General features: G+C 39.1%; 3 protein-coding genes across 11 annotated transcripts in view; 1 reads left to right on the top strand and 2 right to left on the bottom strand.

Annotated features, from left to right (window-relative positions):
• Positions 1-27,242, bottom strand: part of LOC106092407 (FERM, ARHGEF and pleckstrin domain-containing protein 1) — a 265,925-nt gene extending 238,683 nt beyond the window's left edge. For 2 of the 8 annotated variants that reach the window (XM_059363705.1, XM_059363713.1), the window contains exons 1-2: positions 16,428-16,605; positions 14,666-15,356 (exon numbers count right to left, since the gene is read on the bottom strand). The gene's annotated coding sequence lies outside the window, so the exon portion shown is untranslated. Of the gene's footprint in view, positions 1-14,665; positions 15,357-16,242; positions 16,358-16,427; positions 16,618-26,904 lie in introns of those variants that run through there. The other 6 variants (XM_059363714.1, XM_059363706.1, XM_059363712.1 and 3 more) reach the window with 6 other exon arrangements.
• Positions 19,522-20,746, bottom strand: LOC106081792 (tetratricopeptide repeat protein 1). The gene is made up of 2 exons (XM_059363719.1): positions 20,011-20,746; positions 19,522-19,938 (listed from the first exon to the last, which is right to left on the bottom strand). The coding sequence occupies exons 1-2, from the start codon at positions 20,565-20,567 to the stop codon at positions 19,650-19,652; spliced, it is 846 nt and encodes a 281-aa protein (XP_059219702.1). The 5' UTR covers positions 20,568-20,746; the 3' UTR covers positions 19,522-19,649.
• On the top strand, positions 22,156-24,349 carry LOC106081791 (methionine synthase reductase). 2 transcript variants are annotated; one of them, XM_013243999.2, is made up of 2 exons: positions 22,156-22,350; positions 22,970-24,349. In XM_013243999.2, the coding sequence occupies exons 1-2, from the start codon at positions 22,243-22,245 to the stop codon at positions 24,209-24,211; spliced, it is 1,350 nt and encodes a 449-aa protein (XP_013099453.2). In that variant the 5' UTR covers positions 22,156-22,242; the 3' UTR covers positions 24,212-24,349. The 2 variants fall into 2 exon arrangements, with proteins under 2 accessions (XP_013099453.2, XP_013099454.2); XM_013244000.2 differs by lacking the exon at positions 22,156-22,350 and adding an exon at positions 22,736-22,898.
• Positions 27,243-27,512: the final 270 nt, after the last annotated feature.

Below are 27,512 nucleotides of genomic sequence, written 5' to 3'. Positions count from 1 at the left end.
GCTTGGATGTTACTTTGGACTAAATATACAGTTTAGAAACAAGGCCACTTCTCGACAGACGAAGATTACCCGTGTTGTTATATGGTTCTGAGACATGCGTACTTGTGAAAGCAGATGAGGCAGTGCTTGGAGTATTTGAGAGAAAGATTCTTCGTGAAATATATGGACCAGTTTGCGTTAATGGAGAATATAGGCGACATATGAACCAAGAGCTGTATAAGAGTTACACGCATCAAAATACAACGACTGCATTGGCTAGGTCATGTTGTCAGAATGGATGAAGAAGCTCCAGCAAAGAATTCTTTTGGAGGCAAACCGGGAAGACTAAAATACCGATGGAAAGATCAAGTGGTGGGGGAGACACCTCGAAACTTGGTGTCGGAGATTTTAGAATGAGCGTAAAAGATGGAGGCGCTTCGAATGCTATTCTATTGGGTTGCCTAAAAAGTAATTGCGGATTTTTTAAAAGAAAGTAAATGCATTTTTAATAAAACTAAGAATGAACTTTAATCAAATATATAATTGCCATTTTGTTCGATAACCTTTAAACATCTTCCTGGCAAATTTAGTATTCCACGCTCATAGAACTTCTGGCCTTTATCTGCAAAAAACTGAACCAAGTGCGATTTTATAGCCTCATCATTGCCGAAAGTTTTACCATTTAAGGAGTTCTGCAAAGATCAAATATATGGTAGTCTGATTGTGCAAGGTCAGGGCTATATGGTAGATGCATCAAAAGTTCCCAGCCAAGCTCACTCAGTTTTTGGCGAGTGACCAAAGATGTGTGCGGTCTAGCGTTGTCCTGGTGGAATATGACACCTTTACGATTGACCAATTCTGGTCGCTTCTCCTTGATGGCTGTATTAAATTTGTCCAATTGTTGACAGTAAACATCCGAAATAGTCGTTTGGTTCCTTGGAAGAAGCTCAAAATATACCACACCCTTCCAATCCCACCAAACATACAGCATAACCTTCTTTTGGTGGATATCAGCCTTTGAAGTGGTTTGAGCTGGTTCACCATGCTTGGACAATGATCGTTTTCGACTAACGTTGTTGTAAACAATCCATTTTTCATCTCCTGTTATGATTGGTTTTAAAAACGGATCGAATTCATTGCGTTTAAGGTGCATATCACAAGCGTTGATTCGGTTTGTTAAATGAATTTCTTTCAATACATGTGGTACCCATATTGACGCCCAACAAACAAATGTAAACAAAATTTCGCGCACTTTTTTTCTAAAGCAAGCTAAAAGTAACAGCTGATAACTGACAGAGGAAAGAATGCAATTACAGAGTCACAAGCCGTTGAAAAAATTTGTCAACGCCGACTATATGAAAAATCCGCAATTACTTTTTAGGCAACCCAATACGTTCGGCTTGTGGAACAAATGTTCTGTCATAGCCATTTAAAGTAAGTAAAGTAAAATGATGTTCATGGGAGTCTTTCCACTTTATGTTTTCGTTAAATGACATTTCCTTCTATTGGTGTATATACCCTTTATCCATTAAAAATCCATTGCAAAAATTCTATATACCCTAATGTAATGGCCCTTAAGTAAGAATTATTTTTATTATGCTGTTGTTTTCTTCAAATGTTGTTCTATTTTTCGAAAACAACAATTCTGACACCTTTTTTTGAAAGTTCAGTTGTAATTTCATACGAAGCAAAAAAAAAAAAAACGAAAAACAGCTGACTTGTCATAACGTAACAATTTGTACGCTAACAGATTAGTCTAATAAACGTCAAGTGTGAAAGTGTTAATGCCACATACTTATTAAAATATAATAACGATGTTGTTTGTGTTGTTGTCGTTCTTCATCCGAATATGCTTTGCAGCCTTGTTAGCATAATGAAAAATAATGATGCCACATTGTGACACATTTTCCCACTAAAGTCTCAAATATCGAGCAACAAAACACCCACCAACCAACCACTACAACGGTCTCCTTTGAGAAAGAACAAAAATGTTTAATCATTTTAATGAAGCAAACATGAATGGAAATATTGTAACATTTTCCCAGGGCATCCATTTGTTTTAAATGAAATTCATAATTTAACACTTTGTGTTATCAATAGAAATGCCATTGTCTTCATACGGATGAATGGTGTTGCCAATGGGTTTATAGGTTCGGGGTGGCATGGCATGTGTTATATAGCCACGACCAAATGCTATCACATACGCTCGGCACAAGCAAGATAAAATATTGATAAATATTATAACGACTGGGTTTGGATGTTATCCTTTGAAATCCTTAGAGAAGGATGTACAGACATAGAGAAGACTCAAATATATATGTAAGCCATAAAGCCAAGTAGGGATGTGTGCCACAAATGACGCGCCATACACATACACACTCACACACACACGCACATATCGTATACACATACATATGTGGGCGTTTAGTCTCGAGATATATGAAGTAAATATTACAAGGAATATACCCAGATAGAATTCATAAAGCTAATACTCGTAAAATATTTAATATACAGATGTTTCCAGAAAGAATAACAACTTAAAGGGTATTGTCGCTTTGAGATGAAAAATATATGAGATACGAGAAGATAGCGAAAATAACACAGAAAATTTCAGCCAAATCGGAAAAAATTGGGGCTTCCAGGGGCTCAAGAAGTCAAATCGGAAGATCGGTCTATAGGGGAGCTATATCAGGTTATAGACCGATTCGGACCGTACTTGGCACAGTTGTTGAAAGTCATAACAGAACACAATGTGCAAAATTTCAGCTAAATCGGACGAAAATTGCGGCTTGTAAGGGCTCAAGATGTCAAATCGGGAGCTATATCAAGTTATGGACCGATTTGGAGCGAACTTGGCACAGTTGTTAAAAGTCATGACAGAACACTATGTGCCAAATTTATGTCAAATTGGACAACAATTTCGGCTTGTAAGGGCTCAAGATATCAAATCGGAAAATCGGTTTATATGGAAGCTGTATCAGGTTATAGACCGATTTGGACCGTATTTGGCATTGTTGTTGGAAGTCCTATTCGAACACCGCATGCAAAATTTCAGCCAAATCGGACATAAATTGCGGCTTGTAAGGGCTCAAGAAATCAAATCGGAAGATCGGTATATATGGGAGCTATATCAGGTTGTAGACCGATTCAAACCGTACTTGGCACAGTTGTTGAAAGTCCTAATAGAACATCGCATGCAAAATTTCAGCCAAATCGGACAAAAATTGCGGCTTGTAAGGGCTCAAAATGTCAAATCGGGAGATCGGTATATATGGGAGCTATATCAGGTTGTAGACCGATTCAAACCGTACTTGGCACAGTTGTTGAAAGTCCTAATAGAACATCGCATGCAAAATTTCAGCCAAATCGGACATAAATTACGGCTTGTAAGGGCTCAAGAAATCAAATCGGAAGATCGGTATATATGGGAGCTATATCAAGTTATGGACCGATTTGGAGCGTACTTGGCACAATTGTTGGAAGTTATAATAGAACACTATTTACAAAATTTCATCCAAATCTAACAAAAATGCGGCTTCCAGGGGCTCAAGAAGTCAAATCGGGAGATAGGTTTATATGGAAGCTATATCAGGTTATAGACCGATTTGAACCGTATTTAGCACCGTTGTTGGAAGTCCTATTTGAACACCGCATGCAAAATTTCAGCCAAATCGGACATAAATTGCGGCTTGTAAGGGCTCAAGAAATCAAATCGGGAGATCGGTATATATGGGAGCTATATCAGGTTGTAGACCGATTCAAACCGTACTTGGCACAGTTGTTGAAAGTCCTAATAGAACATCGCATGCAAAATTTCAGCCAAATCGGACATAAATTGCGGCTTGTAAGGGCTCAAGAAATCAAATCGGGAGATCGGTATATATGGGAGCTATATCAAGTTATAGACCGATTTGGAGCGTACTTGGCACAGTTGTTGAAAGTCCTAATAGAACATCGCATGCAAAATTTCAGCGAAATCGAACAAAACTTGCGCCTCAAGGTGTCATGTCGGGAGAAAGATTTATATGGGAGCTATATTAGGTTATAGACCGATTTGGACCATGCTTGGCCCATTTGTTGGAAGTCATAACAGAACACTACATGAAAAATTTCAGCCAAATCGGACAAAAATTGCGGCTTGTAAGGTCTAAAGAAGTCAAAACGGAAGATGGGTTTACATGGGAGCTAAATCTAAATCTGAACCGATATGGCCCATTTGCAAACCCCAACACCCTACATCAATATTAAGTATCTGTGCAAAATTTCAAGCGGCTTGCTTTATGCCATCCACCGCTATCGAGAGATCGACTCAGAACGTAGAGACGAAGAGGAACATATATACTTTATGGGGTCTTAGATGAATATTTGGAGGTGTTACCTACGGAATGAGTAGATTAGTAGACCCCCATCCTATAATGGTGGGTTTTAAAAGATGTCGAAAGGGCTAAAACAAATCACTGTCCCAAATTTCAGCGAAATCGCACAATAAATACGCCTTTTAAAGGCCCAAGACTTTAAATTGAGCGATCGGTCTATATGGCAGCTATATCCAAATCTGGACCGTTCTGGGCCAAATTGCAGAATGATGTCGAAGGGCCTAAAACAAATCACTGTCCCAAATTTCAGCGATCGCACAATAAATACGCCTTTTATAGGCCCAAGACTTTAAATATGGCAACTTGCAGAATGATGTCGAAGGGCCTAAAACAAATCACTGTCCCAAATTTCACCAATCGCACAATAAATACGCCTTTTATAGGCCCAAGACTTTAAATATGGCAACTTTATCCAAATTTGGACCGATCTGGGCCAAATTGCTAAAGGTTGTTGAAGGGTCTAACACAACTCACTGTCCTAAATTTCGGTGAAATCGGACAATATATGCGACTTTTATGAGCCCAAGACTACAAATCGAGGGATCGGTATATATCGCAGCTATACCCAAAACTGGACCGATCTGAACCAAATTCGAAAAAAGATGTCTAAGGGCCTAACGCGACTCACTGTCCCAAATTTCAACAAAATCGGACATTAAATGTGGCTTTTATGGGCCTAAAACCTTAAATCGGTAGATCGGTCTATATGGGGGCTATATCAAGATATAGTCCGGTATAGCTCATCTTCGAACTTAACCTGACTATGGATAAAAAAAGAATCTGTACAAAGTTTCAGCTCAATAACTCTAATTTTAATGACTGTAGCGTGATTTTAGCAGACAGACGGACGGACATGGCTATAGCGTCTTAGATTTTTACGACAATCAAGAATATAAATACTTTATCGGAAATGAATATTTCGATGTGTTGCAAACAGAATGACAAAATGAATATACCCCCATCCTTCGGTGGAGGGTATAAAAATTTTTCGATCATTGAGTTCGTCTCAAAAGAGATATAGAAATGAGTTGCGAGTTGATTTGTATACCCACCAAAATAGGATGGGGGTATACTAATCTAGTCATTCCGTTTGTAACACCTCCAAACATTCCAAATCGTTCTATAACCTGATATAACTCCCATATAAACCGATCTCCCGATTTGACTTCTTAAGCCCTTACAAGCCGCAATTTTCGTACCAAGTGCGGTCCAAATCGGTCTACAACCTGACATAGCTCTTGAGCCTCTGTAAGCCAAAATTTTTGTCCGAATTAGCTAAAATAAGGCAGATAGTGTTCTGTTATGACTTCCAACAACTGTGCCAAGTACGGTCTTAATCGGTCTATAACCTGATATATCTCCCAAATAATCCGATCTCCCAATTTGACTTCTTGAGTCCTTTTACTTGTTTGACATTTGTTTGCATTTTTCATCGGGAAACTCCTTAACGCGCTAATTTTGTATAAGGCCAAAACAAAGCTCAACGCACAAAAATCATACAACAGAAACTGCATTGAAATAGAGTTTGTTTGTGGCCCAGTTCGTGAGCAATTAAATGTATTTGCAATTAATTGAAGCGACATTTATATTGACACAGCGAATATCGATGTTATTTTTATCATACACAAATGTTTCCAAGAGAGGAGTTATAAATAAATAAAACGTATTTTTAAAATCATTATGACATTTGAGTTTATTACCATTCAAGGTATTATTGATTTTTTACCTTTTGAGAGTACCCTGACTTATAAGTATAAATACCAGAATACCCTAATATCAGGTAGAAGGGAGCGATCAGCTGACTTTAAAGGCCAAAACAGAATGAGCGCGTTGAGCTTTGTTTTTAAGTGTTGTGTTGAAAAATTAAACTATGCAAATAAATGTAAAAAATGCAACGCACAATTGTTAAATATTTCTTAACATTGACGCCTAAAACCACCACTTCACTTATGGCAACACAGAATGACGTTCGATTTCAGTTGTCAAAGTTTAAAATTATTTAACTTTTGCGTGTTGATTTTGTGGGATTTGTTTGCAGAGTTGCATTTTTCAACTCGACGCTACTCAGCGCGGGCATTCAGTTTAGGCCTTAAATGTTTTGAACTTTTGACTGTTCGAAATAGGTCTGTTCGCGTACTTTTCCAGTAAAAATATGCAGGAGAGTAAGAACACCATTTTCTCTCTTTTGTTATTTATTTGAATTAAACAGCTGGTTTTCATTCCTGGGAAAAAACCTACAGTAGAAATTTGCACTTTCAAAATTTAATTTGTTCTCCCGTTCTCTTCTGCTGACAAAATATTTTTTAGTACACGAACACATATTCATATTTCCATATTTATCAGCTGTTTTTTGTTTACATTTCCTTTAGCTTTAATCAGCATACTTTTGATAATTCTAACATGCATGGACCTTCCACTTTGTATCGCAAGTGTTCATAGCTTATATTGATTTTACAATTAAAAATGTTTATTATATTTATTTAAATATACAATATAATAAAATAATGACACCGGCATTCACAAAACTCAATATAGATTTTAAAAAGGTTTATTTAACAGATTTCCTTTAAATAACTATCGCATAAATCAATTTTAAGGTTTCATTGCACGTCTGGACATCTATCCCTTCTAGACTAGAAAAGGATGTGGAAACTACGGAGTATATAGACATAGTGGTGAAGCGGATCACGAAGACCCTGACTGACTCGCTTGTGTCAACTAGCCCTAGTGTCAAATCAAGGGGCAAACAGCGACCGCCATGGTGGACCCCCGAAGGACTGCAGAAAACTCTTCAACAAAGCAAAAGCCACAAGAGCACCACACGATTGGGACATCTATAAGGCTGAGGTAAGAAAATATAAGAGCGAGCTTAGATAGGCTCAGAACAAATCCTGGGTAGAATTCCGCAGCTCCGTGGAGGATACATCTGAGGCCTCTAGGCTAAGGAAGATTCTGTCATCGAGACCTATTACGGTAGGGTATATTCAGAAGGCCACCTCTCGACAGACGAAGACAACACTTTACAAGACACTGATACTACCCGTGCTGTTATATGGTTCTGAAGCATGGGTACTTGTGAAAGCAGATGAGGCAGTGCTTGGAGTATTTGAGAGAAAGATTCTTCGTAATATATATGGACCAGTTTGCGTTAACGGAGAATATAGGCGACGTATGAACCACGAGCTGTATAAGCTGTATGACGACGATAGCATAGTTACACGCATCAAAATGCAACGGCTGCGTTGGCTAGGTCATGTTGTCAGAATGGATGCAGAAGCTCCAGCAAAGAAGTCTTTTGAAGGCAAACACGGTGGTACACGCAAACCGGGAAGACCAAAAGCCCGATGGATAGATCAAGTTGTGGGAGACACCTCGAAACTTGGTGTCAGAAATTTTAGAATGAGCGCAGAAGATCGAGGCGCTTGGAACGCTACTCTACGTAAAGTAAAGTAAAGTAAAAGGCTATTGGGTAAGTTGTGTCTGAGCCGAAAATCCTTTGGGCTATAAGAAGTTTCGACTTCTTTAAGTCGCCAGACCCTGATGATGTATCACCGGTTGAATTACAAGCTGTCTCTGATAGACTGATTCTCTGGCTTAGGGAGATGTACTCTGCTTCGATCAGAATGTCATATATTCCTGTGGGATTGAGGGAGACGAAAGTCATCTTCATTCCGAAAGCAGGGAAGCCCTACCACACGAAGGCGAAAGATTTTCGTCCTATTAGTCTGTCATCCTTTATGCTGAAGACTCTTGAGAGGTTGATAGAAACATATCTTAGGGCAAAGATCCCTGGAGATCGCCTGTCGCGGCAGCAGCATGCATATAGTTAAGGCAAATCCAATCCTAGTCGGCTACATAGAGTCTTCTCTCGCTGTCAACGAATACACAATGGTAGCATTTCCTGACATTGAAGGTGCTTTCAATAATGTAAAACCGATGTCAATCATGAAGGAGTTAGAGTTTCAAGGCATCAACTCTATCGTAAGAAAGTTTATTAATAAATTGCTTACTAAAAGATGCATTACGGCAGGCTTGTGATATGTGGATCTAAAAAGATGGGTCAGTAGAGGAAATCCTCAAGGAGGTGTACTGTCTCCTCTACTTTGGAATATAGCCATTAATAATGTATTATTGTCTCTGGAAGAAAAAGGCGTAAAAGTGGTCACGTATGCTGATGACGTGGCAATTGCGGTCAGGGGAAAGTTTTCCAGCACTCTAAGAGATATACTTCTCTATGTGCAACAGCAAAGTGGGATACCGAAAGTGGTGTAGGTATAAATCCGTGCAAGACAGAAGTAGTTCTTTTCAGCAGGAGATACAAGTTGCCTACAGTGGAACCTGTCTCCCTGGGTGGAGAGAATGCTCCATTTACAGAAAGCGCAAAATACCTGGGTGTTCTGCTGGACAGGAAATTGAACTTTAAATCCTACTTTTTGGAAAGGGCAAGAAAGGCCACTCTTGCCCTATACACCTGCAAGCGAGCCTTTGGCAAAAGTGGGGGTTTAGACCGCGTGTCATGAATTGGGTATATACTGCGGTTGTCCGATTTATAATGCTATATGGTGTTGTGGTCTGGTGGACGGCGCTTCAAAAGTCCACCTACTGCTCAATACTTAACCGGATCCAAAGGATGGCTTGTTTGTGTATCACAGCCGCACTGAGGATGACACCATCTGATGCAATGAATTCAATGCTACATGGCTACCCAAATTGCAGCGACCACTGCCGTGAGGTTAAGGGAGCTTTCTCATTCGTCATGTGGCGGCTACGGATACTGTGTTTTCCTTGATACAATATCCGATGTTCCAGTCAGTGAGGATTACACCCTACCTGGGCCGCTTTTTGACAAAAATTACTGTACCACTATTCCTGATAGAACCGATTGGAACTACGATATCCCTGGTAACAGAAGTTACATAGACTTCTATACGGATGGCTCGAAACTAAACGACTAGGTGGGTTTTGGAGTGTACTCTAAAGATCTAGAACTGGTCATATCGGAAAGGTTTCCCGACCACTGTATAGTGTATCAAGCGGAGATCCTTCCAATTGAGGAAGTGGTGGAATGGCTAAGACATAATGCCATTACGACGATTGGCATAAATATCTTCTCAGACAACCAGGCAGCCATTAAATCCCTGGAGAACGTATTTCTGAACACAAAAACCGCCCTCGACTGCCGCAGAACTCTCAACGAGATGGTTGAACATTTCAAAATTCACCTGTTCTGGGTACCGCGCCACAGAGATATCCCAGGGAATTGTAATGAGCTTGCGAGACTAGGAACTTCCCTACACATCCCTGGGAAACTGGAATCTGTGGGTATGCCTCTAGCGAAATGTAAGCTAAGTTTCCAGGATCAGTCCCGAAAGACAACGAATGATAGATAGTCACAAAGAGGGGGCTGTAAGCATTCCAAAACTATGTGGCCTAATCTAGACTTGAAAAGGTCTACAGCTTTGCTGTCATTGGCTAGAACAAACGTCTCAGTCATTGTGTCCATCATGACAGGTCACTGTCTAATCGGAAAACATGCTGACAGACTAAAGGTTGGCAGCAACGACTTTTGCACAAGTTGTGAGGACATTCTATGTGTGTGTCCCACACTAGCAGTCAGAAGGAGTTCCACTTTAGGTTCTCATTTCTTTGGGAACCTGTCTGATTTAGCGGATGTGAACATTCGCAAGTTATTGGGCTTTTTAAAGCGATCTGTATGGTTCAGCGGTAGGATTTAGAAGGCATCTTCCTTCTTCGGTTCCTGTGGTATGTATCACAATGGACGAAAACGTCTATGTGAGTCTGATGGCTGCAGACTGCTACTTAAACCTAACCTAAGCTCCCACTTTGTACATATAGGGTAGGTGTAGAGTATTATATAGTCGATACCGACCGACTTTTGCCTTTCCTTACTGGTTTTCGTATTAAGGTTAAGTTTAACAAAAATTAAGAAAATATTCTCCACTGACCTGCACACCTATTCCACAATGTATCACCCCAAAGTATTGTCGTTGTCCTATACAACTGTGACCTCAGAAAATCCATTTGGAAACATTTAAACATTGCTCTTGCCCACTTCACTAGCAGCAAATGTATGCGCTGCCCAGTGAACCACTTAACCAGAAAAACCATACGCCAGCAAACAGACAATCCTGCATGCCTGCAAGCCAGCAAAACCCCCCACTGAATGGACAATTATTCTTTTTTCGTCTTTTGTCTCTTCTTATGGAGCAAACATAACGGAAAGCGAAAATAAAACACTCTTTTAAGTTGATGAAGGGGAATTAATACAGAAATGTATTCATATTTTTAGCAATATTTCTTCTGTATAAGAGCAAGAGCGAGTGGCTGGCTATTCCAGCAACGCAAATTAAAGACGGAATTTATATGGCTTTAAACTCCGTTTATAAGGTCGTTATGAAATTTGTCACTCATAATCGACATTTCATTGCGTTATATTGCGCTTTCCTTCATTTGGTTTGACATTCTCGTGGACAAGGACAAAGGGATTTCATAAATTCATTAAAGTGCTAAGGAATTTATTGAGAAGACTTGTGCGGAATGTGACAGGAAAAATGGGGAAAGAAGCCATATGTTGTCAATAATATGAGGAAAGGTTTCACATGAAAGCTTTCTGAACGTCATTCACTAAGAAATAGTCTGAAGAGTATAGTTTTTGAAATGAAATGTATGGATTCTCTATAGAGAAGGTGTAGTTAAGGCACTGCAGAAAAGCAGGACCGATTTTGCCCCCACACAAAAAGTGAGATGGAAAGTTAAAAAGGTCACTGATGGTACAATTAAGAGGTAGCGCCATTAGTACAACACCAAAAATCTACCCCCAACGAAACTACCTTGAGTGGCAAATGCCGTAAATTCAAATGTAAAGTGGTTTTAGAAATATGCCTTATTTTACAGCTTATTTTCTAAAAATTAGTTTTATATTTGTATTTTCATCATTATAACACCGTTTTGTTCTTATGAATCAAACAGAACATTTTTTTTGAAGATTTTAGAAAAATATCACAGCTGTGATATTAAGACTCTGACATTTAGATTTACCGCAAAATCCATGGTACAATTAAGAGGCAGCGTCATTAGCACAACAACAAAAATCTACCCCCAACGAAACTACCTTGAGTGGCAAATGCCGTAAATTGAAATGTCAAAGTGGTTTCAGAAAAAAACTTTTTTTACATCTTATCATCTTCAAATGTTTTTTATATTTGTATTTTCATTATTATAACACTGTTTTGTTGCTTATGTGTGGAATATCGGATCAAATATTGGGTTGCCCAAAAAGTAATTGCGGATTTTTCATATAGTCGGCGTTGACAAATTTTTTCACAGCTTGTGACTCTGTAATTGCATTCTTTCTTCTGTCAGTTATCAGCTGTTACTTTTAGCTTGCTTTAGAAAAAAAGTGTAAAAAAAGTATATTTGATTAAAGTTCATTCTAAGTTTTATTAAAAATGCATTTACTTTCTTTTGAAAAATCCGCAATTACTTTTTGGGCGATAGATACATAATTCTTATCCGATTTGGCTGAAATTTTGCACGGTATGTTTTGTTTTTACTTCCAATGACTGTGCCAAATATGGTGTGAATCGGTTCATATCCTGATATTACTTCCATATAAACCGATCAATGGGTCAATGGAGGGCGCAATTTTCATCCGATTGGGCTAAACTGTAGTACAATGATTTCTTCCATGACTTCCAACTGACTTTATTTAATTTGGTTCTTTCTATTCGGCCTGTGCTTCTTTATAAATCAATCTCCTGATTTTAATTTCTCAGGAAGTGTAAACGGGAGATCGTTTTATAAGGGAACTATATCAAGTTATAGACGAATTCAGCCCATATTTGGCACGTATATTAGAGGTCATAGGAGAAATCATTGTTCAAAACTTCAGATAAATCGGATAATAATTTCGCCTTTTAGAGGTTCAAGAAGTCGAATCGGTCGATTGGTTTATATGGGAGCTATATCATTTTAAGGTCCTATTTGAACCATACTTAAGACGGCTGTTGAAAGTCATCGCAAAACTTTACGTGCAATATTTTAGCCAAATCGGGGTGTTATTGCTCCTTCAAGAGTCCCAAGAAGTCAAATCTAAAGATTGGTTTATATGGCAGCTATATCAAATATATGAACAGATTCGAACCCCACTTAGCCTAACTGTCAAAACAAATCAACTTGTGCAAAATTTCAACCAAATCGGTAAGAACTTAAGCACTGAAAAGTCTCAAAAAGTCAGGATCCTAGATCGGTTTACATGGCAGATATATCAGGCTATGAACCGATTTAGACCATACTTGGCACAGTTGTTGAAAGTTAAAACAAAACACCTTACGCAAAATTTCAGACAAATAGGATAAGAATTGCACTCTCTAGAAGCTCAAGAAGTCTATCGGTTTATATGGCAGCTATATCCAAACAAAGACCCATTAAACCTATTACAATCCCAACCGATCTACACTAATAAGAAGTATTTCTGCAAAATTTCCTTACTTCTTCGAAAGTTAGCGCACTATGTAATGTAATTCTTAGTCCACGAACCATGCCTCTTTTCACCCAAAGCTCTTGTGTGAAAACTACGTCAAATCCTCCTGCCATCGGGAGGACTTTGAGAGCCGTGAAAAGGGGTTTACGGAGTCCACTGCACTTGGGTTCAAATCCCGGCTGGAACATCAGAAAATTTTTACCTGTGCTGGTTACATTTGTGATGTATTGTGTCATGTTAAAACTTCTCTACCAAGTGGTGTCGCTATGCGGCAAGCCGTTCGGACTTGGCATAAAAAAGGAGGACCCCTATCATTGAGCTTAAACTTTATCCGGACTGCACCCTTTGATATGAGAGAAGTACCGCCTGTTCCTTAATAGAATGTTCATGGGAAATTTAGTTTTTACTAAGTGGCTTTACTTAATATTTACTAAGTGGTTTTACAATTTCAAACAAATGAGAAGAGAAAATGAGTAGTAAAAATCAAGAGATCGATTCATATAGAAGCAATATCAATGCCAGACCATTAAAACCAAGGTTAATAAGGGTCTTACTGCCCTAATGAGAGAAATCGTTGTACAAAATGTTAGTCTAATCGGATAAAGGTTGCGCCCTCTATAGGCGAAATGTATCTTAATGGATACATTTAGTGTCGGATTGCTTATTTTTGTTTAGTTTTGTAAAAAACTTATCTTTTGCGGTAGTATCCTTCGGAAAAATATCAATCGATATTTAGTCAAAAAATTAAATATCGATAGTGCCATCAGTATTTTGCCAGCTCTGCCTATTACACCATCAGACATGTTATATGAGCTGTCACTTTCTGTAATCATAAGACTTGTCTTATGTAAATCAAATACAAACAGAGCGCCCTCTAATCAACATGTATTCTCATATGTATTGTAACTTTTGTTATAGACATGTATCTCCAGGTATGTTCGAAGAAATAAAAACTCAACTTAATTGAAAAATTGCATATTTCTTCCAATCAAACGATGTGTAAAACTTTCAGAGTTACTATATTTGAAATTACATATGGAATATCCGATTGTGTAGGGACAGCTTTAGACTTGTTTGATATTTTCGGGTCCATGGCGCTGCATCTTTCCAACAGTCTTTCTTACTCTTATGCAAATTATTACTGAAAGCGTACACGAACACACCTAATAACACTATATATTTCATAAGGTAGATCAGATCAGCTGATTACTGTTACCGTTTTATGTAATCTATTGTCAACCCAAGACAACCAAAATCAGGGATGAGGTTTTTATTTCTCCCCAAATATTTACTATACCTATTTGATTTTAAACCGGAAATATAGAACTTAACAGAGAACAAAAGTGTGAAAAAAGGAATACACAAATCTATTGACAAATATTTTCAATTCCTACTTTCACAATTGAAATTTATTCAAGCCTAACAAACATAGAGTGATAGTAATATTTATAAATACAACAAAACTCACATACACATTTACACAATGCAATGACCTGAATTTGAATTTCAAGGGACGAAATGAAAATGTATCATCATCGTTGTCTAAATGTACATGGGGTATTGTGAAACGATAAGCGTGCCAGAATAGCAAATGGACGGACGCATAACGGTCCTCAGAAGTTTAACAACATTGTATGGCGACAGGGAACAACAACAACAATGGCATTTATAAACGAATTGGGGGTAAATAAGAAATAAATAAAAGAAAGCAACTGTCCCTACCCTCCGCCCTGCTGATCACGCATACATATACAAAATGAAACGGTACCTCACAAAAGAACTTCTTTAAAAGCAAGAATGCACTCACCTGTAATTTTATAAGTTGCAATGAATGCACCTGATGATGATAATATCGCTGCTTTAGGTTGCGGCCACGACGTCAATGACTCTCACTCTCACTTGACTTTTTAACTGTGTTCTGTGCTGTTCCAATTTATTTGTTGGTGGCTCAATTCTCTAACGATGATATCGGGGCGAATAAGAGATAAGGGTGCCACAGGAAGATAAAAAAAATTCACAACATACACCCATACATTGGCACACTTACATTTGGCAGCACAAGGTACAAAAACTCAAGTAAAGGGTGCTGCTAGGTGGGGATAACATAAACAGAAACCTCAAGGTAGATAAGTATTGTAACTTCAAAATATCTGTGCTCTGCTGCTGCTGCTGCTGTTGTTGTAAGCTGATGTCTTGTGGGTATGTAATGTAAATGCTGTCACTGCACTTGTTTTTTTTCAAGGGGAGGGAGACACTACACCTTTACGCGTCGTCGTTGTTATATGAATGAATGAACATTACAGTACGTAAGTGTGGGTGTGTTTTAATTTCACTTGCTGCCTTTTCGTTTTTTCTTTGCACTTTGTTCTTTGTTTCTTTCTTATACATGGGAAATTATGTTCCTATTTTTTTTCACTGCTGCAAATTTCAAGTTTCTTCAATTGTATGTATGTATGTACATCCTTGTATTTTGCAGTCATTAATGTCCTTGCGAATTGCTATGAGTTGACACAATAAGAACGTAAAATTTTTATTTTAACACATTTACTCTCTCACACACAAGCATATACGCAAATACCTCTAGTATTGAAGTATGATTTACGTTAACGGGTATAAAACAAGGTCCATATGTATGTTAAAGAGAGAGTTGTTGATGGGGGCGTGAGAGAGAGTAAAGTATGCATGAGTATGTTTTTAACCAAAACAAAAACGCAATCTATCACAATTCACGTAGGGTTTCATAATTGGGGGTTGGAATTTTTTTAACATAGCCATAAAGTGAGAAGAAGAAATAAACAAATCACTTGTTTGTCCGAATTAATAGGCACAAAAATAAACACCTCCAACTAAACCAACTAAAAAGATGTACAAAAGCATATAAACAAATAAATTAATCAATAAAAAAAATATGCATGCGTTAATAAACACATCAATCAATGTAATTATCAGTCAGCCGACGACACCCTGTGTTATTAACAGTACTCTAATCAGACACAACTATATATTCATTTTGTTCCACAGCGTACAATACACATGTATTAAAAGTTACTACCGTTGAGTTGTTGTTCTTTTACGAAGGCCGACTTTGAATTTTTAAAACACAGAGAAGGAAAAATAATTAACATAAAAATTCCACAAATGTTTAATGATTTTTTTAATTCAACGCACTAGCACACACACACACACACATTGCTAACAGAAAAACACAGCTTGACTTTTCTATATACGTTTATTGTTGTTTTTGTGTGGCGTAGCTGCTGCTACTGCTGTTTTTTTTTTTTTTCCCATCAAAAGGGTAGGGTGTTGTAAAGAAATTTTCACGTATACACAGCGAGCGAGTCTACACACAGATACAAACACGCACACGACCACGACCCTACATACATAGATTTTTTTTCTCCTTCGCTTATTCTAATTTTTGTCTTATTTGATTTTTGCAAAGATTCATGTTTTCTCGAAAAACTGTTGCAAACTTAACAAATTTGTATAAAATAACACATGTAAACTCTTTAGAACTTCGTTGAATTTATTTTGCCATATTTTCATATTTAATTGAATGATATAATTACATTTTTACTGCGAATTTTTTTGATTTTTTGCATTAAATTCTTGAATTCTTCATTCTACTTGTTTGTTTGTTTGTTCACCAGGTTACCAGGTTCACCACCGCACAGTTATTCTTTTATTCTTTCACGACATATCCGACCGATACAAAATTCACAATGCAAGATACTTCAATCTAGAAAATGATTACAACCAGCTAATGGCTAGTAAATGCGAGAAGTGTAATCGATATTTCATCGATTACCAGTTATCCACCACATTATCGATAAATGCTAAGAACCGAATATCGCCATGGCTGATCATAAGACTCTTAACGATATTCGGTTCATACAAAAGATAAATCGGTTAATATTTTATAAATCTGTTTGCGCCTTTGTTTTTGGTCTTATTTAGATTCCATTGCAAGATTGTTCGGCTATAGACCATTTCATGCATTGCATGGTACAATTAAGAGGTAGTGTCATTAGCACAACAACGAAAATCTACCCCCAATCATGGCGAAACAATTAAAGTTGGTCTCATTTGTACAACAAACACAAATCATATGGTGCAATACGCCATCTTGGAATCAACATGGCATTTCAAAAATTACATTGTTCTCAACACAACCAAAGAAACTTGCGCTCCTCTGTGTACGTTGAGCTAAAATGAGAGATCCCTTGCGCCCGTGTGTGTACGTGTGCAGGTAAATTTAGAGATAGAGAAACACAAAGAGAACATGTAAAAAATGGGGTGGTATTCTGGGAATGTAAACACAGAACTGACATCTTAATACCGTCAAACTGGTTGGCTGTTTTCAGCTGTTCGCGTTTATTAATCAACCTTGACCCCCATGAAACTACCTTTAACCTGATACGGACTTCATTCGCAGCGAAAATGCCTATGAAATCCGACGGACTCTATTCTTTACCAGAACACAAGCAAAAGTCTAACAACAACACACAGCAAAGATAACATAATTGAAACCGAGATAATTGGTGCCTATTTCGTGAGCATTTAATTACATTGGCAATTAATTGAAGCGAAATTTGTATTAGCGCAGCGAAATGTTGGGTATATTTTGCTTAAACCCCGCTTACACTGCTCATTAAATCCAGATTTAAGGCTCTCGTCAGCTGATTTTAAAAAGGGAAAACAGTTGATCGAGCCATTAAATACGGATTTAAAGGGCAGTGTAAACGGGGTTTTATAGAACTCAATACCACTTGTACGGAATATGTTCGCATTTGTTTCGTCACCATTTTTTTATAATGCGTTTTGTTAGTTGTTCGCATGAAATAATTACCAGAAGGTGTACCGTAAACAGCAGTTGTTGTTGGGCGACTATCACTACCTGTAAATGAATATATCTTGGTTGTTCGAGCGAAAAGTCGAAGTCAGTACTAAGCTTTAGAATGTAACCACAATTTATATTAAAATTAGGTAATCATGAGTATTTGTCGTACAAAATCAACCATAAACCATAATTCTGAACTTTTTTCTCTAATTTGAGGTCACTTAGAATAAAAGGAGTTTTACATATGTTAACCATATGCATCCAAATTGAGGGTCATGGCGCAACAATTAAGGCTGGTCTCATTTGTACAACAACCACAAATCATATGGTACAAATCGCCATCTTGCCATCAAGCTGATCGACGTTTTGCCAACACACATGTGCGCACGTGAGCAGAGAATATGCGAGAAAGAAGATGACAACAAAGAGAATGCAAACAAAAATCTGACATCTTAATACCGTCAAACTTGGCCAGCTGTTAACAGCTGTTTGCGTGAGACCACCTTTATAAATCCGCCTTGATCGAGGATGCACCTTATACAGCGAGTTTGTCTAGTTCGATTGGTATGTAAAGCACCATGACCCATTTGACAAATTTTGCTGATGTTGTTGTAGTCATATTTTCATGTGGAGGTGGCGATTCACATCAAGCTTCTGTCGATAAGCCAGCTCGTTCCGGTCCAAAGGACCGATCACCGCGGGACAGGGTAGTCATTGGTTATTTAAAGGCGCCAATAATTCGCCTTGTCATATCGAGCATCATAGGCACTCAGTATTTGTGCAAGGGCCGGTGCATCCCGGCCTCTCACTGAGACTCTCCGCTCGATATGGCTGATTGTGCGCGACTGCCGTTGCAGCAACTCCGTATGGATCATTCCACTATCCGCAACCTGTGGACGCGCCCGGTAGCTCGCAGCTAAGCTTCACGTGACAGCAATGAATACCACACAAATTGAAGCTCAATATTCCAGCTCACAGCTATCCCGCGCCGGGCTAATGAAGATACTTGGCGAATCAGAAATCGCGATACGGATAGCTGCTCAAATGCTTTTTAACAACATCACACATTTCGCCTTAGTTTTGAAAGTTCTTAGGGGTTCGAATCCTGGCGAGGCATCAGAAAAAGTTTACTAAAAGGAGACCCTTATCATTGAACTTAAATAGTAGAGGTGTTTAACGAAAAATGGGTTGGGGATTTACCCAAGAACACCTTCTGTGTGTTTGCCCCGCGCTAGCAGTTAGAAGGAGTTCCACTTTAGGTTTCTTTGAGAAACTGTCTGATTTAGCGGATGTGAACATTTGCAAGGTTTCGATAGGAGTCATATCTCCACAGACACGCAGGACCACTATTTTCAACCGCATGGCAGCCGGTGGTACGTACCGGATTGACCCGATGAAGACGTTAATCGGGAAGGGCTTTCGCATTAGTGTACAACACACTGCTAGAGCAACCAGCAAACCAGAGTAGTTTTGGCTCAATTACGTTCCGGCAGATGCAGCCGCCTCAACTCCTACAGAGCAAAGATTGATGCCGACGTGCAAGATGTATGTCCCGATTGTGACCAGGAACCACACGTCACCTGTTTAACTGCGCAGCCAGATCCACTCGACTCAGACCCAGATCCCTCTGGACGCACCCCATCTTAGTCGCAGAGTGTCTGGATCTGGACACTCAACAGAATCAAGCAGAAGAAAGATAAAACACAACAAACTGCTACAACAACAACCACTATTTGCCGCATACCGAGCGGACACTTATATGGGCGTGGATGAATGCTCCGCTGTTTTTTATCTCACCCTTTTTAATTAATTATACCAGAAAGTTCTATAAATGAACAAAATTTATTTTTGTTATTTGGAATCAGATCACTAGCTTAGCTGTGGGTTAAGTTTAACATAAATAGTTACACATTACAAATAAATCGATTTAGGATAGAATTACTATTAATTTCTAGCTTGCATTTTGATTGAAGTTTATTGAATAGGAGCCAGTGTTTGGATCTTTTTGCATTTGAAAATTGGAAGTGGAAAGACCGAATGGCTTTAAAATCATATTGCCTATATCTTTAAGTTTATCCATCATTTCAGCTTTTAGGCGTTCGTTACGTTCTTCAACAATGGGTGGTAGACGAAGCATTGCCTCGCGAGCCTCATTTTGCCCTGGATCCAGTTCGTACACCCGTTTGTAATCCGCCAATGCTTCGTCCAATTTATCCTCATGTTCGTAAAGTTTGGCACGTCTGTATTAAAAAGAGCGAAAAAAACAACATTCACTGCAAATTATTTTGTTCATCTGGTTAAAATCTACTTGCCTTAGTAGTGCTCGCACATACTCGGGCCAAAGTTCGATGGCTTTCGTACAATCCTCTATGGCGGGCTTTTTGTTTTCAATCTTTATCTTTGCAGCCGCTCTATTACCATACAACACTGCTCTATCCTTAGTGTATGTCGTGGGGCAAATTCCCAAAGCCTCTGTATAGATGTCAATGGCTTGCTCTGCTTCATTATTTTTGAATAGTTCATTCGCCTTCAACTTCATTTGCTGGGCTTTTTCCTTATTTGCTTCAAGTTCCTCATGAGTCATAGACTTTTCTTTTTCCTTCATAGCCTCCTCATCGATGTCATCATGGGCATATTCTGGGACATTTTCGTCCCCGCCATCTGCCGCACCACTTGTAGATGCTTGTGTGCTATCGTCACATTCCTCATATAGATGCAAATCATTCTGCTGTTTGATTATTTCATCTACAATGGACGCATTGGAGTTGGCATCCACCGAAGATGATTTTTGTGCCGTTGCGTCATTATCACTACTGACAGCATCTTGGTATTCATCATCGCTATTGGTGAGTTCTTGTATTTCAGGCATGCTGTTATTTATTTACTACGTAATTGTTGTGGTTCCGGGAAAAATAAATACAAGTCAAAATCCAAACCTCAAATAGTTTTATTTTTTGTGATAACAAGTTTAATCGATTTCGATAGCAATTAAGTCAGCTGGTGATACAGGGAAGAGTATATCGACCAAGATAGTTCAATAAAGGTATTGTCCAGGATGCACTTATAAGGTGAGGTCATGCGAACAGCCAACAATTTTTTTTATTTTTGTTTTTATTTTGCAATAAATCTAAATATCAAATGCTTGATACCACAGCTGTGACTTTTTTTCTAAAATCTTAAAAATATGTTCCATTTGATCCGATATTCCACACATAGGCAACAAAACAGTGTTGTAATGATGAATATACATAACATAAAACATATTTAAAGATAGGTTGTAAAACAAAACTTATTTCTAAAATCACTTTGACATTTCAATTTATGGCATTTGCCACTCAAGGTAGTTACGTTGGGGGTCGATTGTTGTTGTTGTGCTAATGACGATACCTCTTAATTGTACCATGGTCTTTTCGAATAGAGCCAGTAACAAATAGCATGGTAAAATCAAAGCTGGTATTTAAGGCGGATTTAAAATGGTGGAAAACCACAGCTGAAATTTTTTTCTGATGGTCTCGCCATGATACAAACCCAGGCGTTCAGCGACATAGGCGGACATGCTAACCTCTACGCTACGGTGACCTCCATAGCGAAACTACCTTGATTGGTAAATGGCCAAGGCGAATTTAAAAATGTGGTCTGACAGCTGTTAACAGCCGTCCAGGTTTGACGGTATTAAGATGTCAGATTTTTGTTTGCATTCTCTTTGTTGTCATCATCTTTCTCGCAAATTCTCTGCTCATGTACGCCCATGTATACACATGCGCACATAAATATCTGTGTGCGTATTTGCAAAATGTTGATCAGCTTGATGACAAGATGGCGGATTGCACCATTGTTGATTGTTGTACAAATGAGACCATCTTTAATTGTTTCGCCTTGGTTTGTATGAAGAAAAATGCTATCCCCGATTAGAATAGCGGCGAGCGGAATTTGACAGCTTTGTTTTGTTTTAATTTTGATACCTAAAGACATTTTTCATCTGCACTTATGGTTTTATTTTTTTTTCCCAAATAAATAAAGTAACAAAAACACAGAATGAACCATTGAAACCAATAAAACAAAAACGATACCGACATTGATGTCAAGCGTTGCCACTAAAATTTCATTCTGCAATTTTCCTCACTATAAACAGAGTACCACTGTTTCGCCTATTTTCCTTCAGCGTTACGCCGACGTTTTTTTCATATGGAGTTTGACAGCATTCCGTCTAAGAAACTGAACAAAATGCTCAGCTTAAGCCAGCGACTTCGCTAGACTGGCAAATAAAACAACCCAGATGTGCACAAATTTGAGAGTTGCTATTTTTCAAATTATATATATGTCTGGTCGTGTAATGGCAGCTTAAGTGCATCCTGCCTTATGATAATTCTAAAATGCTGGCAACCGTATCAGCTGATTCACTTATCGATTACATGGTCGATAATAGCTATTGTTCACCACTCCGATTACAGCACGAATTAAATCATAGTTAAGTTTTCGTATCTGACTTGCCTTCTTGGTTTTCTTTTTTTGTTAATCTGTTGACTCCAAATTACCGCCTAGTCATGAATGAACCACACACTGACATAAATATAAAAGATTTCATACTTAAATCTTTTAAGGAAGCAAAGCCTTTGTCAGTAGAACCATGTAAAACTTTATATGCTGATGAGGTAATTACAAATCGTAATAAGGATCAAATTGATTGATTGGGGGAACCCCTACAAAGGGTACTAAATTCTGAAGTCCGTTTACGGGCCCTTGAATCGCTTGGACTTTATACAACAATGATGGTAATGTTGTTGGTTATATGCCAGGAGTCACTGTAGTGTGAATCGACACTATCATCCTTACGAGTCCCAAAGAGGTAATGATTGCAGCGATCCAGCAAACAAAGCTGACCAACATTTGTATCTGTTGTTGTTGTAGCAGTGTGTTGTACACTGAGGCGGCAATCCTTGCCGATGAAGAACTCCATCGGGTCAACCCGGTGCGTACAACCGGCTGCCTGGGAATTGAATATTTGTATCTGTTCATCGGTTTCCGAGCAAACAAGCCTCGGAGTACCCAAACCTGGATGTTAAGCAGAATCAACCAAAAGATTAAGGCACAAGTTCTATGCATTGGAACGACCTTGCTCACTAAAGGGAAATTGCCACGAATGGCTACGCCCGCATGGTAGTGTGTGGCTAAAACAACAACATTATCATCCTTAGTGCAAGTAAAGCAAATCCCCTCTGTCTCTACTTTTTCCACGTGGTATTTATACATTGTACTTTTTTTTACTTACAGATGGTACCAAGTGATAAACATAATCATTGCTCTAAACATCCATTTGCAAGATCCCAGGTCTTTAATGTACCCATCAAAAAATCCGAATTATTGGTGATATCTGGTGCTGAAGGTACAAACAACAAAAATATTATAAAAATCACCCTGAAGACAAAAGAACTAGGATTAGAGTGGGAACCAGGAGACACTATAGGCATACTGCCAACAAATTCAGATAAAGATGTGGAGTTTTTGCTAAATCGCCTTGATGCTCTTGCGAGCGCCGATTATGAAATTTTGTCTAATGCTGGCCCACTAACATCGGGATGTAGTGTACGTCAAATACTGAGAGATCGTTTGAGTTTACGAAGTATACTGAAAAAACAATTTCTTAGCGCTTTAGGGGACTATTGTGGAGATAACGAAGAGAAGATGTTCCTAAAATGTCTATCTTCCAAGGAAGCGACATCGTTTTACAACGAATTGATTATAAATAAACGCCTTACGTTATTGGATATACTCAAAATTTGTCCATCTTGCAAACCACCAATTGAATTTCTTTCCAAACACTTGCCTAGTCTCTTAGCAAGACCCTATTCCATTGCTAATAGTCCACTGGCAAATTCCAATGAAATCTCAATAGTTTTTTCCCTGCTGAATGAAAAACCGGGACCCGGTGTTACCACAAGCATGCTTAGCAAAAAATCTGAAGAAAATAATCCATCCGTCTCTATGTATTTAAGAGAGTCCAATACATTCCGTTACACCATCGACGATTATGGAAAAAATCAAATATTTATCGCAATTGGAACTGGCTTGGCACCTTTTTTGGGTTTTTTACAACATAAAGAGGAAATTAAAAAACAGGCATTATCTAAAACCGAAGGGCCTGGACAAAGTTGGTTGTTTGTGGGAGCAACCTCAGAAGAAGCAGTTATAGGCCGTGATCAGCTGCTAAAATGGCAATCCCTTAATGTGCTAAATAAATTTGTCGAGGCCCATTCACGTTGCCAGACCAGCGTTTTCAAATATGTACAAGATGCGTTGATGAAATATTCTCATGAAATTTTTGAATTCCTTATGACATCGGATGCCACTTTGTATCTGTGTGCAGATGGTGGTGGAGAAATAACAAAATGTATAGAAGGCGCTTTGGCAGATATTATTAAAAATGGTATGCATCTCCAAGAAGTGAACGAGGCTATGCAGGTTTTGAAAGAATTCAAAACTAGTGGAAAATATAAATTGGACTTATGGCTTTAAAAGTCACTGTTATAAAATATGGAACTGTTATCGCAACGAAGACTATCCCCTGGAAAGAATAATCTAACCCTTCAAGGCAACGCGCAGAAAATACTTTCTTACATCCTAAAAATTTAATTTATGTTAGTTTTTTTTTTTTTAATTTTTATATATATATTTTTTTTTTTTAATAGAAAAAATTTACTTATTAAATGGTTGTGTGGTTGACTGATGGATTGATCATGAATGTTGGTCTTGGGTAATAGGCGTAAGACGGGATTTGATGATATTGTTGTTGTTTTGGTAGTCACATATTTGGATTTGGAGGTAACGATCCTTGTCAAGTTCCCGTAGGTGAACAAGCTCGTTCCGGAAAACCAATCGCCACGGGAAATTTATGCCCGTTTTATCGTTTATTTAAGGCGCCAGTTATCCACATTCTCATATCGAGTATCACGTGTACTCAGTATTTAAGCATAAGCCAATACCGGCCTGAGACTCCTCTGATGTTGTAACCACATTTTTATGTGGAGGTGGCTATATATATATATATATATATAGCTCGTTCCGACCCATATGATTGATCGCCGCGGGATCGTCATGGCCGTTGGTTTTTCAAAGGCGCCAATAACTTGTCTTGTCATGCCGACTATCATAGGCACTCAGTATTTAAGTAAGATCCGGTACCGACCGGCCTCTCACTCGATACGGCTGATTGCCCGCGACTGCAGTTGCACCTACTCCAAAGAGAGAGCGTCCCACCAGCCGCAACCTGTGGACGCGTCCGGTAGCTGGACTTCTCCTAATGACGATAAACACCACACAAATCGGAACTGAGAGAGTGTGGGGCTCATAGTTATACCGTGCCGCTGATTTACCGCGACTGCTGTTGCAGCTGCTCCGCTCTCAGCTGAGCTTCTCGTGATGACGATGAACACCACGGAAATCGGAGCTCAGAGTTCAAACCCGCTTATAGACGTCCCGTTCGTGCACATACGCATCATCGTCTTGGATAATTTAACGCTGTGGATGGCATTTGTAACATTGCCCATGGCAAATTGCGATGATTGATAATCGGCTCCGAGACCACAGATGCGAAGAATGGCTCTTCGTCCTGCACAAACACTTTCGGAATGCCCAATAAATTAATGATTGAAAAACAACCTGACGCACAGCTCAGTGAGTGACCAAAAAGTGTCAATTTTGCGTTTTTTGAAAGCCACTTTACAGTAGACTACAACTTACCAATACCGGTTATTAACTCATATTCTTTGACCACCGTTTTGATGTCTAGATTCACACAGGGCTAGGCCCACTAGGATTAGAGTGACGTATTCGACTAGCTGTTATTAGCTGAACTGAACAATCCTATGGCAGTCTGTTCTACGAAATGGATTGACAACACGACGGGGTCTTCATCGGCCAGAGACTGCCGCTTCAATGTACATGTACTTTTCGTCAAGGTTTTATCCTTGACGATGCACCATAGCAGAGTTTTGCACACTGAGGCGGCAGCCTTTGCCGGTGAAGGAATTCATCGGATCAATCCCCTACATATTATCAGCTGCCATGGGATTGGTTGGTTTCGGTAAGGGGTAACCGGTGCATGGATAACGTTAGAGAAGGAGAGTCACACTGACTATAGGATGCGGTGCAAACCTAATCAGTATTATGTCACATTCGTTATAGGTTAGGTAAGGTTTGAGGACACGCGACTAGCAATCTCGGTTACTAGCCACTTCACTCGATGATCTTAGGTCCATTGTGTTAACCTTAGAAAAAAAGACAAGAGGGTTAAGAACCTGTAGGGAATTCAGGCTTGGAAAGAGGTGTTCACCCATTATCTTGTGTCTTCTCCCACGCAATTGCGGGGCAGTGACACAACAGGTGCTTGACCGTCTCCAAATCCTCCTTGTCATCGCATATCCTGCAGGGGTCTGCCGCTACATGTACCCAACGTCAAAGACCTGGTATTGGAATGCCAGTCTGGTCTTCTATTAGCAGTTCTAAGTCATGCTTTCTCAGCCCCAAGATAAGCGACGTCCTGCTTCGCGAAATACTCGACCACAGGGCCTTTGACAACCTACAGCACTAGCTTACTCCTTATTCGCGCAATCATCGTACAAGGAAGCTTGCACAGTGGAGGTCTCACTGACTCTTTAGCAAGATCTGCGGCAATCTGCCATTCTAGCCTGTCTGCCGCTTTGATCCCCGCCATACCTTGATGGCCTAGGGCCCAGCTGAGCCTGACAGTCTTTCCCAATGGTTCGTTATGGTTGTTGTTGTAACAGTGTGTTGTACATGGGTTTTATAACCTATTTTATTAAAATTTTCCGCAATTACTCCGAAATCTGAACAGAATATCCTGCTTAAAGTGGGGTGCGCCCATAGGTATCTGAATCTGAGTTGAGTGTGTCAGGCTGGACAGTTAAACTCGTGACGTGTGGTCCCAGGTCACAATCGAGACACACATCCTCTACGTTGGCATCAATCCTTGCTCTGTAGGAGTTAAGGCGGCTACATCTGCCGGATCGTAATTGAACCAGAACTATTCTGGTTTGGCGAGTGAAGTCATTTTCTTCAGGTACATTGGGTGGCAGTCTTTCTCCAAGGACAATATTCAACCGGTAGCTAATCACTGATTATGGTATTAGACGGTTGAGGCTCAACGCTTCTAAAATCTGTTGGTATTAGAGGGGGATTAAGGAGCTTACCTTGTTTATCCTTGGACTTTCTTTTTGTCTTCCCTTACTATCGTCAGGGGATGGTTGTGGGTCAGCAGAGGGTTCGGATGGTCCGGATTAGACATCATTGCATTCAGATCTTGCGATGAGCAACGAGGCCCCACAGGGAAAATTATTTGTAGCCACACTTAGTCACAATAAGCACACTATACTCAACGCGGGCGGTTGTCATCGAGCAGCAATTCAAACAAAACTCCAATTAAAAGGATAAATTTCCTTATTCTGCCCGATCAGGCCAAAAATATCTTTACTTTATTCATAAATACTCAGTCGAACGACGCACACACACACACACACATATTAGTTTAACTCTATGACGCAGAAAACATTCACAGTGCTCCGAAACGACACGAGATGCTTCAAGCACGGGAGTTAAAAGCCGAATGAAATTTACGATTCTACACAAATAAAAAAACACTCTGTTAACAAAAACGCTGCACCCACTTTACGTTTTGACCCTAGATGGTTATTTTAACACTTATTAATTTTTGCCTTAGTTGCTTTTTTACACTTGTTTCTTGTTAGCAAAGAGGAGAGATATAAAGCCTAGTACTGACTTCTTTCGCGGCGAATATGCC

This window comes from Stomoxys calcitrans, chromosome 2, assembly GCF_963082655.1.
Source record: "Stomoxys calcitrans chromosome 2, idStoCalc2.1, whole genome shotgun sequence".
NCBI lineage: Eukaryota > Metazoa > Arthropoda > Insecta > Diptera > Muscidae > Stomoxys > Stomoxys calcitrans.
This window is presented reverse-complemented; position numbering and strand designations above follow the sequence as displayed.

Bases quoted from the DNA above. Each gene is read 5' to 3' on its own strand.
- LOC106081792 (XM_059363719.1), bottom strand. From the start codon at position 20,567: ATGCCTGAAATACAAGAACTCACCAATAGCGATGATGAATACCAAGAT. The intron at 19,939-20,010 runs GCAAGTAGATTT...TTTTTAATACAG, and splicing joins TATGTGCGAGCACTACTAAG to ACGTGCCAAACTTTACGAAC.
- LOC106081791 (XM_013243999.2), top strand. From the start codon at position 22,243: ATGAATGAACCACACACTGACATAAATATAAAAGATTTCATACTTAAA. The intron at 22,351-22,969 runs GTAATTACAAAT...TTTTACTTACAG, and splicing joins AAACTTTATATGCTGATGAG to ATGGTACCAAGTGATAAACA.